Below are 17,018 nucleotides of genomic sequence, written 5' to 3'. Positions count from 1 at the left end.
GTTTATGGAGGATGAGAGGCTGGCCAGGAGAACATTGGAATATTCAAGCCGGGCTGAGGGTTTCAGCAGCAGGTGGAGTGAAGCAGAGATGGAGGTGGGCAATGTTATGGAGGTGGAAGTAGGCAAGTCTTTGTGAATATGGGGTCAGAAGCTCAGCTTGGATTGAATAAAACGCTAGGCTCTGAGCAGTTGCTTCAACCTGAGTCTGGAAGGGGGCTGCGGGGGATGGAATCTGGCAGTGATACAGAGTTTTATACAACAGTTTTGGTCTTCCTAATGTTTAACTGGAATATATTGAGGCTCATCCGAGACTGGATAGCAGATAAGCAGTCTGGCAACACTGAGCAGTGGAGGGGTCGAGGAAGATGGTAGAGAGGTAGAGGTGGGTGCCATCAGCATACACCCGAATGCTCATCCCATGTCTTCAGATGATGTTGTCAAGATCAAATACTGCATTTCAAAAAAACAATTCATTTGATGTGAAGCACTTTGGTACAATAAAGTTCTATGTAAATGCTAGCTCCTTCTAGTGTTCCAGTTACTTTTGCTTCAGTTTCAATTAAAAGTAAGTAATGACTGGAATTCAGCAGAAAGCAGCAACTACTAAAGCAACAGACGGACCTTTATTAGCTTTAATGAGCTTGAAATCAGTAAAAAGATCCAGTTCCAGTTTGCAGCCAGTGGAGAAATTGAATTTTATTCTTCTGCAACTGGTCTCACTACCATCTCAGTTTTTGATATTCTTCCTGGGTTTAGTGGCATTGTCAACTGACACGAGGTCAAACATCCAGAGAGAAACTTGTATGAGTTTGGTTCATGTGCACATCCTCTCATGCTTGTCAAATAGATTGCAGTAGCAATTCTACAAAACAGTGAAACAAGGCAATGTGCTGGCATGTGTACTTATCGGCAAAGTTTAGTGAAATACAATAAGTGTTTATTTGCAGTATTTATTAATTGCAGACAGTTTAGTACCGAATGGTACAGCAGGTTTGCACTCCAGCGTGCTGCCTGACACAAGTTCACTCTCACAAATAGCCCATATGGCAATATTTTCAATCTTAGCGAAGAAGTCAGAGGTTGGCACCAAAAGAAAGAGAGTCACATTCCTAACATAAGAGAAAATTGGAGGGCAAGGCACACGTATAATTCAACTGGTCACTGTAGTTTACCAATCTGTTTAAGTGATATATTTGGAGCTGCAAAGAAAGAACTTGCATTTCTGTAGCACATTTAGTGTCTTCAGAACATGCCAGAACTCTTCGTCGCCAATGAAATACTTTGAAGTGTAGTCACTTTTGTCGGTAAACACATCAGCCAATTTGATCACAGCAAAGTTCCACAAACAACACTGAATAATTCATTTTGGTGATGTTGGTTGAGGGATGAATGCTGACAGAATACCAGGAGAACTCCCTGCTCTTCTCTGAAAGAGTCCTGTGGGATCTTTTACATTCACCCGAACAGGCAGACTACCTAGGTTTAATGTCTTATTTGAAAGACAGCACCTCTAACAATGTAGCACTCTCTCAGTAACGCACTGACATTCAGCCCAGATTATATGCTCAAATCCTTCAGCGGAACTTGAACTCACATCCTTCTTAGTCAGAGGCAAGAGTGCTAGCACTGAGCAATTTAAGAAAGCTCCTTTCCTGACTAGGACTTGGAGGAATGATGAAGCATGTTGTACAATTTTTAGAAGTGGGCCCATGAGCTTTCAGTGACCACAAAGAGGCAGTACTTTTATGCCCTGGTAATCATCAGTACTGTCAACTATAACCGAGTTACTCTGGGTAGCAGTGTAATTGGAACTAGGCGCTCCTCCAGTTTCCAACATGCTGCGATTTAAAATTGGAACATAAATAATACAGCATGCTTATGGAAACATTTACAATTATTGTCTTTGAACACAATCCATTTTGGTTGGATCTGAGCCCGAGTCAGAAATTTTCTGGATCTATAGTACTTGCATTGCAAATAAGGAAAGATGCATGGGACAACATAAAAATATAGGGCAGGGTTGCTGTACTTTCATGAAGTGTGAAATTGCCCAGTTGCAGAGATTGTATTAGAAATAAAAAGCGTTGCAACATAGGATTTGGTTAACTAACAGAGAACAGAGAGTCGGGATAAATGGGTCATTTTCCGGTTGGCAAGCAGTGACTAGTAGAGATCAGTGCTGGAGCCTCAACTATTTACAATTTATATTAATGACTTGGATGAAGGGACCGAGTGTAATGTAGCCAAGTTTGCTGATGATACAAAGATGGGTGGGAAAGCAAGTTGTGAGGAGGACACAAAAAATCTTCAAAGGGATATAGACAGGCTAAGTGAGTGGGCAAAAAATTGGCAGATGTAGTATAATGTAGGAAAGTGTGAGGTTATCCACTTTGGCAGGAAAAATAAAAAAGCAAATTATTATTTAAATGGAGAAAAATTACGAAATGCTGCAGTACAGAGGGACTTGCGGGCCTTTGTGCATGAAACACAAAAACGTTAGTATGCAGGTACAGCAAGTAATCAGGAAGGCAAATGGAATGTTGGTCTTTATTGCAAAGGGGATGGAGTATAAAAGCAGAGAAGTCCTGGTACAATTGTACTGGGTATTGGTGAGGTCACACCTGGAGTACTGTGTGCGCAGTATTGGGCTCCTTATTTATGGAAGGATATACTTGTATTGGAGGCAGTTCAGAGAAGGTTGATTCCGGAGATGAGGGGTTGACTTATGAGGAAAGATTGAGTAGGTTGGGCCTATACTCATTGCAGTTAAAAAGACTGAGAGATGATCTTATTGAAACATATAAGATATTGAGGGGGCTTGACAAAGTAGATGCAGAGAGGATGCTTCCCCTTGCAGGGAAATCTAGAACAAGGGGCATAGTTTCAGAATAAGTGGTCGTCCATTTAAAACTGAGATGAAGAGGAATTTCTTCTCTGAGGGTTGTAAATCTGTGGAATTCTCTGCCCCAGAGAGCTGTGGAGGCTGGGTCATTGAATATATTTAAGATGGAGATAGACAGATTTTTGAGCGATAAGGGAGTGAACGGTTATAGGGAGTGGGCAGGGAAACGGAGCTGAGCCAAAGATCAGATCAGCCATGATCTTATTGAATGGCGGAGCAGGCTCGAGGGGCCAAATGGCCTACTCCTGCTCCTATTTTTTATGTTCTTGGGTGTTGGTATGACCTCGGCGGTGTTTCTGTTGCTGAGCAAATTTCAGGGTAGCTACTATAGTGCAGCATTGTCACATTTATCCTCGCAAGATTCTGGAGTCAAAAATGACATTGAATCCACATCTCTTGGGTATACACTAGCATATCTGCACTGGCAATTTTTACACTGTAGGCTTTATTCTTGCAGTGAATCTATCCTGGATTTATGCTGTAATAAATACATAGCTTAAGGGGAGGTAATGTATGACATTTGATTTGTATCTAATAATACCCCGGTGCTACCTACATCTTGTGGAATGTCATCCATAGTTTTATTTGTTTTAAAGCTATTTTCAAAGATAGATCAGAGATTTTAATTCTTGCTGACTGTAAGGAAATTATCTCTCAAGCAGAACTTAAATTGATATTATAACTGACATTCTCATGCTAAACAGGTGTTATACAGAAAACAACCCAATTAAACAGTATGATTAGATATGAATTTGGAATTTATGAAAGGAAATGTTTCTATATTTAAAAGTAGAGTAAACTAAATCTTTAGTGTATTTTGTTTAAGCTGCATCTGTGGTTGGAAAGAACAAAATCTGGTCTTGGACTTCATATTTAGAAGATGAAAAGGCCATTGCTGCTCCTGTCAAACTTTTTCGAGAGGTAAGGATAATTTTCACTTGCTTTTTTGTTGTTACTAACCTCAGCATTGTCTGAAATAATAAATCTGATCAAAATGGCTCAATATCTGCACGGAATCCACCTACTCGCCTTTTTCCCAGGCATTTAGAACATCATCACAAACGTAGTTCAGCTATATAGGAGCACTTTGAGCATAAACTGGAGAGAAGGAAACTATGGGGTTCATTTTTATCTGGCCCGGTTCAGCACGTGGGCAGTAGATGGAGTGAGCCCACCGCCAGCCTAATTAAACTCCTCAGTGGCCTGAGCCGTTTTCATGGTCAAGCCTCGTCTGAATCGAATTGGTGAGCTGTCTATGCTAAACAAGTGCTTATAGGCAGTTCGCTGATTGGGATAGTGGGGGCAGGAAATCTAGTGGCCCATTCACAGATCTGTGCCAGGGGTTTACCAGAAGCCGGACTGCAGAAGGTCAGAAAATAGCTGGTAGGATTTTTGTGGTGACACTTTCCTGCTCCTCCCCTCCCCCCTCCCAGAAATCCACCTCAAACCTGTTTTTTGGCCTTGTCTGTGTGGTCTCCAGCGATCACTTTAAGGGAGAATGGTTTAGCTGCATTCTGCTCAGTGCAAGTAGGCCGGGCTTATTCAGCATGGGGACTGTCTGTGTGGAAATCAGTATTACATTGGGGCCTTATGTATGTCACCAGGACTGTGATTTAAATATATTCGTGCTGTCAGTCAATTAACACATTCATATTTTTGGAGATTTATTTTTTAACATGCGCTATTCACAGAAGTTACAAAGGGACTACCTAAATAGGAATTTTAAATTAATTATAATAAATTGTTATCTTGACACAGTGGTTGTAATTTCACCATTTATCACCGGGTGATAGTAGATCGACAGCCCATTTTACACTCTGCCTGATTTACTTTTTCACTGAAGTCAATGGAAAAGAAAAACAGGAAGGGGGTGAGTAAGACGGGCCAACGATTTGCTATCACCCATTTTTTGGCCCGCAATACAAGTTAAAATTGCCCCCAGTCATTTGTTGATCGCAACAACAGAGATAAATGGGGTGAAATTCAACTTCAGCAATAGCGCAAAATGGGCAATACCGAATCGGCAGCTTGTTTCACACCCCGTCCAATTCTGTTTTTCGTTGGAAAAGAAAATCAGACGGGTTGTAAACTGAGCTGCTGATTCGCTATCCCCTTTTTTGCACTACTGCTGAAGTCAAATTTTACCCCAAAGCATTTCTGGTTACGTGACTAATATTCTATTCAAATATTGTCTGCACACATTAAAGTACTAAAACCTTCCAACAGTTCATTGGGTAGAAAAATGGTTATTGTATCTACTATCAAACTGAGTTCCAGTATATCTAGTCTGCTGTACCACCTGCGTACTAAACATGCCTTCACTTCTCAAAATGGGCTTTCTAGCAGTTCTTCTGCTGCAGGCAACAACAATACAACAAAAGAAACCTGTTAGTTTTGACAGACTACTTGTTTAGAAATTTAAATTTGCTGCAAGCCCACAAATTAAGATAAGTACAATAATCTATGCTATTGCAAAGTGGATAGCTATCGGCTGCAGACCCATTAACATTGCAAGCGACACATTGTAAGAGATGTTATTCAAATAGCATCTTCCAATGAGTCGTATACTTTGCCTTCCAGAGGAACCAATTGGTGCTACTGAAGAACGTAAGCAATCACAGTTATCATGGAATCACTGCACACTGTTTGATGATGCTTGGACACTACAGTCTTTTGCACTAACAGCAAAGCATACTAAAGAGAGACAATATGCTGAAATGTGCAGAGCATTTCTTGGATGTTGCGAAAGAGTGGGATATACAAGGCAAGGTAACAGCAGTTGGTACTGACAATGCACGCAACATGATAGCAGCAGCCAATCTTTTGATATTTGAGCACATGCCATGTTTCATTCACAGTCGACAGCGTTCGATCACACTAGCAATTAATGCTGCTGGGTTCAGAAACTTACTAGAGAAATGTAGAAAGCTTGTGGGCCATTTCAAACATAGTGCAGCTAATAGTGCAGAACTAGAAAAATAGCAGGTCGCAAATGGAAAGACACAAGACTCTCTTTTAAACTAGATAGAACTCCACATTGCAGATAGATTAGCTATCACAGCCATATTAGCTCCTCAGTAGCACCGTCTAGCTGTGCCCAATGCTGCTGAATTTGACAAACTTCAAAAGTTGGAAACGCTACTAGACCCCTGCAGGTATGTGACCGAGCTCCTCGGGGGAGAGATATATGTTTCCTGCTTCGTGGTTTAACCTGCATTGTGCCATTTATTTTGTGTTATGGCTGCCTCAGATGATGACCCAGCAAATGTGGTTTGCTTTAAAAACTCTTTCACCGTAAACGTAACTAACTGCAAAGAAAGCACCAATCTCACGTGGCTAAAGATAGCGACAGCACTGGACCCAAGGTTTAAGAATCTGAAATGCCTTCCAAAATTCAAAAGTGAGGAGGGTAATCACAATTAATTTATTAAATTGCTTCACAGCCCTAAAATATATTCGTAAGTCTGTTTCTGGAATGAGACCTGACTGCCCATATCAACGACCCCTCCAAAATTGCAGTGAGTGCGAAGATGACAAGAGATTTGCGGATTTTCCTTTGGAGGATTTCCCCCATTCCTGTCAAAACATAGGGCAGTAGTGAAACAAAAATGGCCCCCAATGTGTTAATGTCACCAGTATGTTGCAATTTTTGAGATGAATAAGTTAGAATGATCATTTGTGTTTTCTAAAGATTAATTATTAACAAAACTGTTCATTTTTGTTAGCATTAAAATGGTAATAAGGTATCTACATCCCGTGTACTTGATGTGGTTGTTCCCATTTAGAGGAATCCTTTTGAATATAGAGTGTCCCATAACCTATGACAGACTAGTTTTATTGGAGAAGTATAAACTTGTGATTTATAATGAATGTTGTTTTGTGATCAGTGTAAAGTTAAATTAGAACCACATAAGTTTACAGCACAGAAGATGGCCATTCAGCCCATCATATTTATGGCAGCTCTTTACTTGGGCAATGTAAAACTAATGGATAAATATTTGAAGATATTTGTGGGGTGAAAGCAGAACAAAGATGGTTATGGATATTTAAATTAACTATAGTCATACACTTATATTATTTGTACTTATTCTATAATGTGACCACAGTTTTCTTTTTTTGAACAGTACCAGTCCTTCCCACAGGATAAAAATGGTTTCAGGGTTGGCATGAAGTTAGAGGGTATTGATCCTACGCATCCATCCATGTACTTTGTACTCACCGTTTTTGAGGTACAGCAAGCTTCAGTTCATTTTTAATATACATATATTGATGTAACTAACAAAACTGAGTAGCTGGTGCATTAAAATAACAGGTTCAAGATATAAATAATGAAGGAACAAACATGCAGAAAAAATTGTTGGTTCCTGAAAAAGCATTCCGTGTAGAACACAGCTAAAATGTATCACAATAATGTACTGCCTTTTAGTTTTAATTGATTACATGTGTTGATTTTTCCCCTAATTAATGAACTTCCTGCTAAAGGTCCAACTTAGAACTGTTGAAATTACAACAGATAATTTCAGAAGTACAAAGATTGATGCATTAGTATGTACTACTGCACAAACATGACTAACGTGTAGGTAATCAGATCTACTTCATTAATGTTTGAATATTGCATTTTTTTGTGACAGATGCAAATAAATGTTTTACAGAGAGCTACAGTGACAGGAAAGGAACAGTAAATAGAGGAACGTGTGTGGGGATTGACATGAGAAGGGTGTGGAGAGTGTGAGTTAGAATACATGATGTAATGGAGTTAAAGAAAGAAAGACTTGCATTTATATAGTGCCTTTCACGACCACCGGATATCCTAAAGCGCTTTACAGCCAATGAAGTACTTTTTGAAGTGTAGTCATTGTTGCAATGTATGAAACATGGCAGTTAATTTGCGCACAAGCAAACTCCCACAAACAGCAATGGGATAATGACTAGATAATCTATTTTTGTGATGTTGATTGAGGGATAAATATTGGCTAGGATCAATATCAAACAGCTGCATCAAACAGATTTGTCCTATGTCTTCTATGTGACCCTAACTGCAGAGGAGTGCAGAAAATACATGCAAATGCTGCAACCTTTCTTATACATACCTTGATTGTTGATTAGAATAATAAATGTACTGAATTTACAATCTCCACCAGTAAGTGGACTTGTGGCCTCAACTCAACACAACAAGTACCTGTATATAACATCTGTAATATAGAAACCAGGCTTGATAGGTGGGTAGCACATATTGCAGGACAGGATATGGGTAGCAGAGTTTGGGGCAAGTGGAGCTTACGCTCCTCTCCTCTTTAATTCAGGCTCAGAAAGAAGTAAGTTTTATGTGTTTGGGTATTTACACCAGATACTTTTCTCAGCTCTAGCACCTCAGACTACTTCTGTAAGCAAGCCCTTACTTCCTATGTCCTTATGTGTGCCTTTTCTTGCCCAATATCTTAAGTTTTTTTCTGCTTAGGGCACTACAGAAAAGTATTAAAATATTGAGCAGGACTCTTCACTGTATTCCAGCTCACTGAATATGTGTTGTCTCTCCCTAGACTAGCTTTCTGTGAGTGATGGTTTCAGACAAACTACTTCATTTTAAAAGAATAAGTTGAGAAATTTGAACTTAAGAACATTTAAATAAGTGTGTCTTAAATTCCAAAAGAGCAGCCAATCAAACACACATACATTTTAAACCCTCAAGATGCTTGTATTGGAATTGAATGGCTTGGATATTCTCCCTCAGGTACTGGGGCAGATATGATGGGGTAGAAATTGGTTTAAGCCCATTTTTGGCAAAATTAAAATAAGATAGGTGGACTGCCATCGCTACCCACGCCATTCATTGGTAGCTCGCCTAATGGGGGCCATCAATATCATATGTGGCTGGTACCATTTAAAGGCAGCCTGCACCTCTTAAAGGGGAGATGCACTTTGGCTGCAAGCAACTATAACTGAAAATTGCAGACAATGGCAGGCACAGGAGAACCTGCATGTGCTGCTAATTTTTCTGATGCTAAGTTGGAGGTATTTGTGTCTGGAGGAGCGATGTCCACTATCCACCAGGTGGCAGGAAGGGATCAAGGCAAGCTGCCTGGCATGAATGGGCAGAGGTGGTCAATGCTAGAAGTATTGCCCCAAGACATGGCTGCAATGCAGGAAAATGTTCGATGACCTCACAAAGATAGGTAAGGTAAGCCTCTGAACTCGTATCTCATTACTCTCTGCTAAGTCTTTACTGAATGTTGCCTCAACACCCACAACCTTTTCCTTCCCTGATTACCAGCACTCTTCTCCAATCACTACTGCTCACTTCATTCCATCTCCTTCTGCTCCTACTGCAGCATCCTGCACCTGCTACTCTCCTAACAATTCCTTCCTTCGCTTCTTCACACCTCTGCCACCTTTCACATACCAGCCACACCTGAGCTTGCACCTCCTCAAAATTTCTCATTACTCTGACACATTCTTGCTTACTTGTAGAGCAAGCTGGCACACAATAACAGGGAGCTGGCAGCCACAGGAGAAGGGCCACGCTTCCAAGTGCTGCCCCCTTGAAGAACTTGAAGAACAGGCTATGGACATCATGGGCATGGGACGAGTCAAAGGCATGGCTGGTTCATGATAGGTTGCACACAGGGTGTGCATGTGCAGTTTATGATACCCTGCACTTGCAGGAAGCCAGCAATGTGGGCAAATGCGAGTGCTCTTTCTTCCTGCTTGATAGTCTCCATGGGAAATCTAATTAAATGTTGTCACCGCACAAACTCTGAATCAATGACCTGCCAGATCGCCGTGTGCACAGCAAACTGACTGTCACCAGAAGCAGTTTAGAAGGAACCAGAGGCATAAAAGCTTAGAGCCACAGTGACCTTTGCTGTCACAGGCAGTGCAGTCCATGCCCTGGTGTTGGACTCCAATTCTGGCTCCAACAGGTAGCACAGGTAAGTGACATTCTCCCTGTTGGAACACAGCCACCTTGCACACAGCTTCTCTGTGAGGTTCAGATATGTTCTCTTTCTGCATACCGCCATGCTGTAATGCCTCCTTCGCCCTCTTCTTGCAACCTGTGCAGGTTTTTGCTGCCTTCCTCGCTGCTGCTGCTCCTCTTCCTGATTTGGGAGCCTCAGGATAATCTCAACAGAATTCCCATTAAGCAGTTTGGTTTCCACAAAATTCACTCCGCTAAAGTATCTCACATACAAACACTTGCCAAAAGCTTGGCCCAAAAGCACACTAGAAAATGTTAGCAGTCAACCTCCTTCCTCCTCTGGTTCACAACTACAAGCCTCAAGTAAGCACGAGACACTTTGTAATGTAGTATATGGAAGAGACTTTATTGATAATACAGTACAAGTGATCAACCTAACTCTAGTGGCTTTTTGGTTTCTATGGGGCCGAAATTGCCCACGACGGAAAACGAGACCGACCGTTTTAGATATGTTCTGGCCGCCCATTGTCAAAATTCAGTACTTCAAGGATTTTTTTTCGAGGGGAGTGGAAGTGACCTCATCATGGGGGTGGAAGTGGGGGCGAGGCAGAGTGGCCGTCAATAGCGGAGCAGAAGTGGGGGCGGGGTGGAGTAGTCGAGGCTGTGAGTCATTGCACTGGCGCGTCACAATGTCTCTCCCCTTCAGTTAAAGAGGAGAGCCGCTGTGAACTCTCCAGCCACTTTAGTGGCAAACACTGGAGGGAGGGCTTTGGCTGGGCCAGTGGCCTGGCACCCAAGAGGGGGTGCCAGGCTGCCTGTTGGCGGCCTGGCTAAACCTGCGGCCTGGCAGTCGGCCAACAAAAAAAAACATGGCGGCTGGGGCAGTTGCCCTCCCCTTTAATGGTGGCCGGGCCACCATGCCACAGAGAGTGTACCGCAAAAGCTGTCGGGGGCACCGATCGGCGGTGGGGCCACTCCCGCAGGGAAATACCAGGAGAGGGGCAATTTCCCGAGGGGTAATTTTGCAAGGGGGTCCCCGTCGCAGCAGGAAAACTTTACATATCAGAAACAAGCTATGCTTTCCTCTCACGACACTTCAAAGTCATTCGGCTGGAGCCTCCACTTTTTTTGCATGCTTGATGCCCACTTAACGCCCATTTTACTGCTTAAATAACGTATAACGCCCAGATATCGTCCATTTAGCCACAAAACGGAAACCGACGGGCATTTTTCGGAAACTTTTCACTAAGCGTTACTTTCCCCATGTGCTTAATACCGGGAAAACATAATACCGCCCGTCCACTATTTTTGGACGGAATCATCAGAATGGGTGAAATCAACGGCCATAATATCGCCCAGCATTAATTTGCGCACTGGTTTAACGCCGAGATGCAGTAATACCGCCCGTCCACTTTTTTTTGTTGTAAAGAGCACATTTACCAAAACTAGTGGCCATGAGATCGCCCAGCATCACTTTCACCACCTCGCACACATATCGCCCACAATATCGCTCGCCCAAAAAAAGGCCCAGAAAAAGTGGAACTAACCGGAACTAATCACAGCATTGTGGGCGCCATGTTCTACATCACACGTCGCATCCTTTAAAAGGCTGCTGTGCTTCAACCTCAGGGGAGTTCTGGAGGTCGTTGGAGTTGATGTGAACATCTGTACAAACATCTTGACCATACTGTGACCGATTGGAATTTAATAGGTGTCTTCGTTGGCTACTGCAATGGGGCCTGTCCTTTCTCACCCTCTCTTTGATTACATGCAGCAGACTCGAGATTGCCGAAGGTACGCTCCACAGCATTATGTGCCCAATGTATGACGTGCCAGACTGATGAGAAGGACCAGATGTTACACCCCCCGCAAGAACAGGGAGAAGCAATCTTACCTCGACTTGCCCGACACAACCTGCCTTCAGAGACTGCGCTTCCACAAAGAGGTTATCACTGAGGTATGCCAGCTGATAAGGGGGGGATCAGCAGCCTGCCAGCACCATCAGTACTGAACTGTCTGTCGAGGTCAAAGTCATCGCGGCATTGTTGTTCTACGCCTCGGGTTTTTTTCAGGTCACAGCTGGCAACATTTGCGGTCTTTCTCAGCATGTCACATATTGTTGCATTAGACAGGTCACTGAAGCCCTGTACACACGCAGGAAGGACTTGATCAGCTTCCCTATGACCAGGGAGGCACAGAGGGAGACGGCGCTAGGATTCTCCAGAATTGCAAACTTCCCCAAGGTGCAGGGAGCAATAGACTGTACACACATCGCGATGCGGGCACCTTTTCAGGATGCAGAGGTTTTCAGGAACCGCAAGGGATTCCACTCCCTGAATGTTCAACTCGTTGTTGACCACCAGCAAATTATACTGGCAGTGAATGCTCAATTTCCAGGCAGCATCCATGATGCTCACATCCTGCGTGAGAGCACTGTATCTGACTTGTTTAACAATGAGCCACAAGGTCAATGCTGGATGCTTGGTGACAAAGGATATGGCCTCGCCACCTGGCTGATGACCTCCCTGCGTGACACCCACACCGAAGCCGAGAGGCGAGACAACGAGAGCCACAGAGCCACTCGCGATATCGTGGAGAAAACCATTGGAGTGCTTAAACAGAGCTTTCGATGCCTGGACCACTCAGGAGGTGAGCTCCAATACCACCCTGAACAGGTAGCGCAATTCGTGGTGGTGTGCTCCATGTGGCACAACTTGGCTATCAGGAGGGGACAAGAATTGTCTGATGAGTTTGACAGTCCTCCTCACCAGAGAGAGGAAGAGGAGGACGAGGAGGCGGATGCTGACATCGGCCCAGACAATCAGACTAATGCTGAAGCCATGTCCCCACCCCCCTGTAGACTGCATGAAAGGGTCCGTGGTGGCATGATAGCTGCAAGAGCCTTACGTCAGGAGCTTATCAATGATCGCTTTGCCTGAAAGATCGTTAGTGTTATTTACAAGGCTGACACACTGCTGGGTGTGCAGGTGATACATCAATGGTGGGCATCATCTTGGTGACAGTTTAAGTTAAAGTTAAGTGTTATTATACTCTTTGATAAGAAATCACCAGCGTGTAATGGTGCAACTATCTGAGCCAGTGCACAACAAGGTTTTGTTAAATAAAAAACATTTAAACCGAACATTTGTCTGAAATCATCAGTATTTCTGTACAAACCAACCCTTCCCCCCCCCTCCCCTGCTTCTCCTCCCCACCTCTACCCCTTCCCCTTCCCCTCCTGACTCCAAGCTGCCTGGCCGAGGAGCTCCTCAGGAGATGCTTCATTGCGGTGGGGGGGATGACAAGCGAAACGCTGCTTGGACGAATACGGGAGAAGACAGTCCCAAGGTGGGAACGTGCTCCGAGAAAGATCTTCCTCCTGGCTCTCGTGTCATTGGCAATGGGGGTGCAGCACCTTAGGGTACAGTACCGTGCTCCGGGACCACTGGGAGCCCTCTGCCACCAATGTTCCTGGCTACCAGCTCCAGGGCCTCCACCATCCCTTCCATGTTATATATTATTTGTTGGACAAAAACTCGGTGCCAACTATGTTCTTGGTGCTTAGTAGGCTTTTTGCTGCTGGTGAATCTCCCTCGTGCCTCCCACAACAGCCAAACAAGCACACACCACAGCCACACGTGCCTTCAGTCCCTCTCAGCTCCCTTTCTGTCTCCTCTTCTGTGCATGTCATGATGACCCTTGACTTCCTGAATCGCGGGAATTGAGCGTTGCCATGCCATTGCTCAGGACGGCGACACTTTACGGCAGAAAGTCAGCGAGATTTAACACTACTGCCCATTTCATATCGCTCGCGCTAACGCCCAGTTTTAAAAATGGAGACTAGGTGCTTTGAGAATGTTTGAGAAGCCGCAATCTGAAAACCCTTTTTTACCACCCATGCCGGAAATAACGCCCATCTTTGGGCAATAAGCACAAAAGTAGACAATCTAGCCCATCCTGTTTATATTGGAAAGCCTGTTGCTCCAATTTACAAAGAAGTTCGACTGTTGACCCTTAACTCCCAAGATGTCGAACAGACATCTCTCCAGGATGTCCAAAAGAACCCTGAAATGACTAACCCAAGAATTACCTTAGTAGAGGTGAAAATCTCTTTAAATACTGCTTGTGAAGGCTTCTTGTTGATTGTTCCCACCATGATTTGTTGGGTGGGTTAAGGAAGTGACCTCTTGGGCGTGCATGGACACCAATTTCACAAAAGGTTCCTGATTCAGGTGCAGGACCCTTAATAACATATTTAAATGATGCTTGCATTTGTTTCAGGCGGCCGACAGGGATACCTCGAGAGCACCTGAGTCCGGGCTCATTTCAGGTGTGGAATTTGGCAGTGTAGAATTCGACTTTGTGACACCAGTTTTGGACCCCGAAAACTTATGAAATGCATAACAATTTCTACCCCTACATCTATGTTCTGTTTGTGATTGTTTGATTATGCATTGTAAGAGAAAGAAGGAAGTCAATGCCATGATAAATAGACAAAAAAAGCTTCATTATTGTCACCAGAGAATAGACAGATAATGCTGACAATTAGTCAGAGCAAACTCACCGTGACATTCTTGTTGCAGTGAAATCAGTCAAATCACTCACGGGTGGTGTCGCCCGACAGTCCAATGATAAATATTAATTATTCAAAGAACGTGGTTACAATCGGCATCTACTACTTTTTGTTAGGATATATGACTATATGACTAGCTCAGCCCAAAATTATCTATGTACCTTTATCAGCTTTAAAAAGAAAATCACATTTTTGTCTTGGTAAACAACATCAACAGCGATGTATGATTTTCTTTTTGGAGCTGCCGATGATATACATTGTATGTGGATTGCTTCCAGCAACACAACAGACATTTTAAACTTGTTATAATACTTGGCAAGCTGTAACTTCCCAATAATAAAATATAATCTAGACATTCTTATAATCTGAAGCAAGATGGACCCTTGGGACTGTCGCAGTTTGTGACAAATAATCATATTCCAGCCCCTTATAAGTTTGGAGTTGATGTTAGAATCTAGGTTTGTCAATTCTAATCAGGATCTTTGGTAAAGGGAGGGCTCTCTCCCAGCAGAAAACTGACAGGAGTCCAAATCAACAGTGGCCACTGGATTTATTGGAAGTAAGCATCTGTGTTAATGCCAGAAATGTGGAAACATTTCTAATATAAATTTGTCAAACACTTACGGATTGTTTATGGCAGAAAAAGCAGGACGTCATAATTTAAAAGATACAAATCTAATGTTGTAGCCCACAGGTAAATTAAATCATGTAACCATGAGATTGGAGAAATGTCTGTTCCTATGACATATTATGCAATCTCCTGTTCTCGTACATATAATAGCACTCGTGTGGCCATCTTTTCTGTTGCTCCTGCTATTGGGGCTGTTATATTATCTTCTGCTCCAGAATCAACAGTAAAGTTAGTACAAGTATGTTTAGACCACTGACACTTGTACCCTGGTAGTGGTGGGACACAGGACTACTTGCTAAGTATTATTGAGTTTATTTCAGTCACCTCATTGTGGATGGTGTCAGGTGAAAGCTGCTTGCTTTGCTTTTGATGGAAAGGAGATTCAGAGAAAGAGAGTCACTGTTGTGCTAGTCTGACAGCCTGTTCAGGGCATCATCAATAGAGGCCTGGGGCCATATCATTTGCCTACTCTTTCTGCCATTATGTGAAGCCTCGGTTAAAAAAAAACAAATAAAGAGGTTGATTATCCTCAGTTGAAAAAGAGTCAGATGGATTAAATGCTGGGACCACAGTTGTTCACAATTTATATTAACGATTTAGACTTTGGAATCAAAAACACAATTTCTAAATTTGTGGATGACACCCAGTTGGGGGAGATAGTCAATACTGAGGAGGAATAAAACAAATTACAAGACATTAATAAACTTTCAGAATGGGAATATAATTGACAAATGAATTTCAACATGTGTGAGATATTACATTTTGGTAAGAAAAATAGGGAAGTCACGTAATGGGCCTGAAATTACGATTGAGGTCTTCTCGCGGGCAAACGAGTGAAATAGGGAAAAAAGATGTGCACTTACCTGTTGCTGTTGCGCCCGTTCGAACTTCCGAGCCTGAGGCCTCTGGTGACTGCGCGCCGCAGCGCGTGCACGTGGGGACGTGCGCAGGCCGGGAGCTGGAGACTGTAGCCAGTCGGTTAGTATATCTGTCCCACCTGTGACAGTGTCTGTGACTCTCGTATTGGACTGTTCAGCCACCAAAGAACTCACTTCAGCAGGAGTGGAAGCAAGTCTTCTCGATTCCGAGGGATTGCCTATGATGATGATGATGATGATATATTTTCTCATTCAATGGGGCCCAAGTTTCCACAAGAAAAAAAACGGGCGGCGCCCGTTTTTCGCGCCTAAAACGGCGCCTAAAAAAATCCTCGGTAGTCTCCACCGACTTACAGGTCGTGTGGCACTCGGCGCAGCCGGCACGAGCTGAGGGGGGGGGCGGAGCCAGGTCCCGGCGCTGAAAACAGTGCCGGGACCTCTGCACATGCGCGCTACAGTCGGCACGCAAGTGCAGTAGCTCCAGGCGCCGAACTGTGTGGGAGGGGCCCGAAGCACGCAGCCCCTAGCCCTGGCCCAATGGCCTCACTGGGGCTGCGTGAATGAGGCTCCTCCCACGGCCAGCTCCTGCTCCCCCCCCCCCCCCGACCAGACCCGACACTCGCTCCCCCCCCCCCCCCCCCCCCCCGCCGACCCGACCCGACACCCGCTCCCCCCCCCCCCCCCCCGCCGACCCGACCCGACACTCGCTCCCCCCCCCCCCCCCCCCCCCCCCCCCCGCCGACCAGACCCGACACTCGCTCCCCCCCCACCCCGACCGAGACCCGAGATCCACTCCCCCCCCGACCCGACACCCGAGACCCGCTCCCCCCCCCCCCCGACCAGACACCCGAGACCCGCTCCCACCCCCCCCCCACTGACCCGAGACCCGCTCCCCCCGACCTGACACCCGCTCCCCCCCGCCCCGACAGAGACCCGAGACCCGCTCCCCCCACCCCCCCGACCCGACACCCGAGACCCGCTCCCCCCCCGCCCCGACCTGACACCCGCTCTCCCCCCCCCCCCCCGCCCCGACAGAGACCCGAGACCCGCTCTCCCCCCCCCCCCCCCCGCCCCGACCTGACACCCGCTCTCCCCCCCCCCCCGCCCCGACAGAGACC

At 44.7% G+C, this 17,018-nt stretch overlaps 1 protein-coding gene across 1 annotated transcript in view; it reads left to right on the top strand.

Moving 5' to 3' along the window:
• LOC139276893 (lethal(3)malignant brain tumor-like protein 1) overlaps positions 1–17,018 on the top strand; it is a 77,768-nt gene that overhangs the window by 35,650 nt on the left and 25,100 nt on the right. The window contains exons 7-9 of the mRNA XM_070894888.1: positions 3,729–3,823; positions 7,027–7,131; positions 9,371–9,430. Of these exons, the coding sequence (XP_070750989.1) occupies positions 3,729–3,823; positions 7,027–7,131; positions 9,371–9,430 (260 nt within the window). The remainder of the gene's footprint in view (positions 1–3,728; positions 3,824–7,026; positions 7,132–9,370; positions 9,431–17,018) is intronic.

The sequence above is a fragment of the Pristiophorus japonicus genome, chromosome 12 (assembly GCF_044704955.1).
Source record: "Pristiophorus japonicus isolate sPriJap1 chromosome 12, sPriJap1.hap1, whole genome shotgun sequence".
Lineage (NCBI taxonomy): Eukaryota > Metazoa > Chordata > Chondrichthyes > Pristiophoridae > Pristiophorus > Pristiophorus japonicus.
The sequence above is the reverse complement of the archived record's forward strand: the minus strand, read 5'-3'. Positions and strand labels throughout refer to the sequence as shown.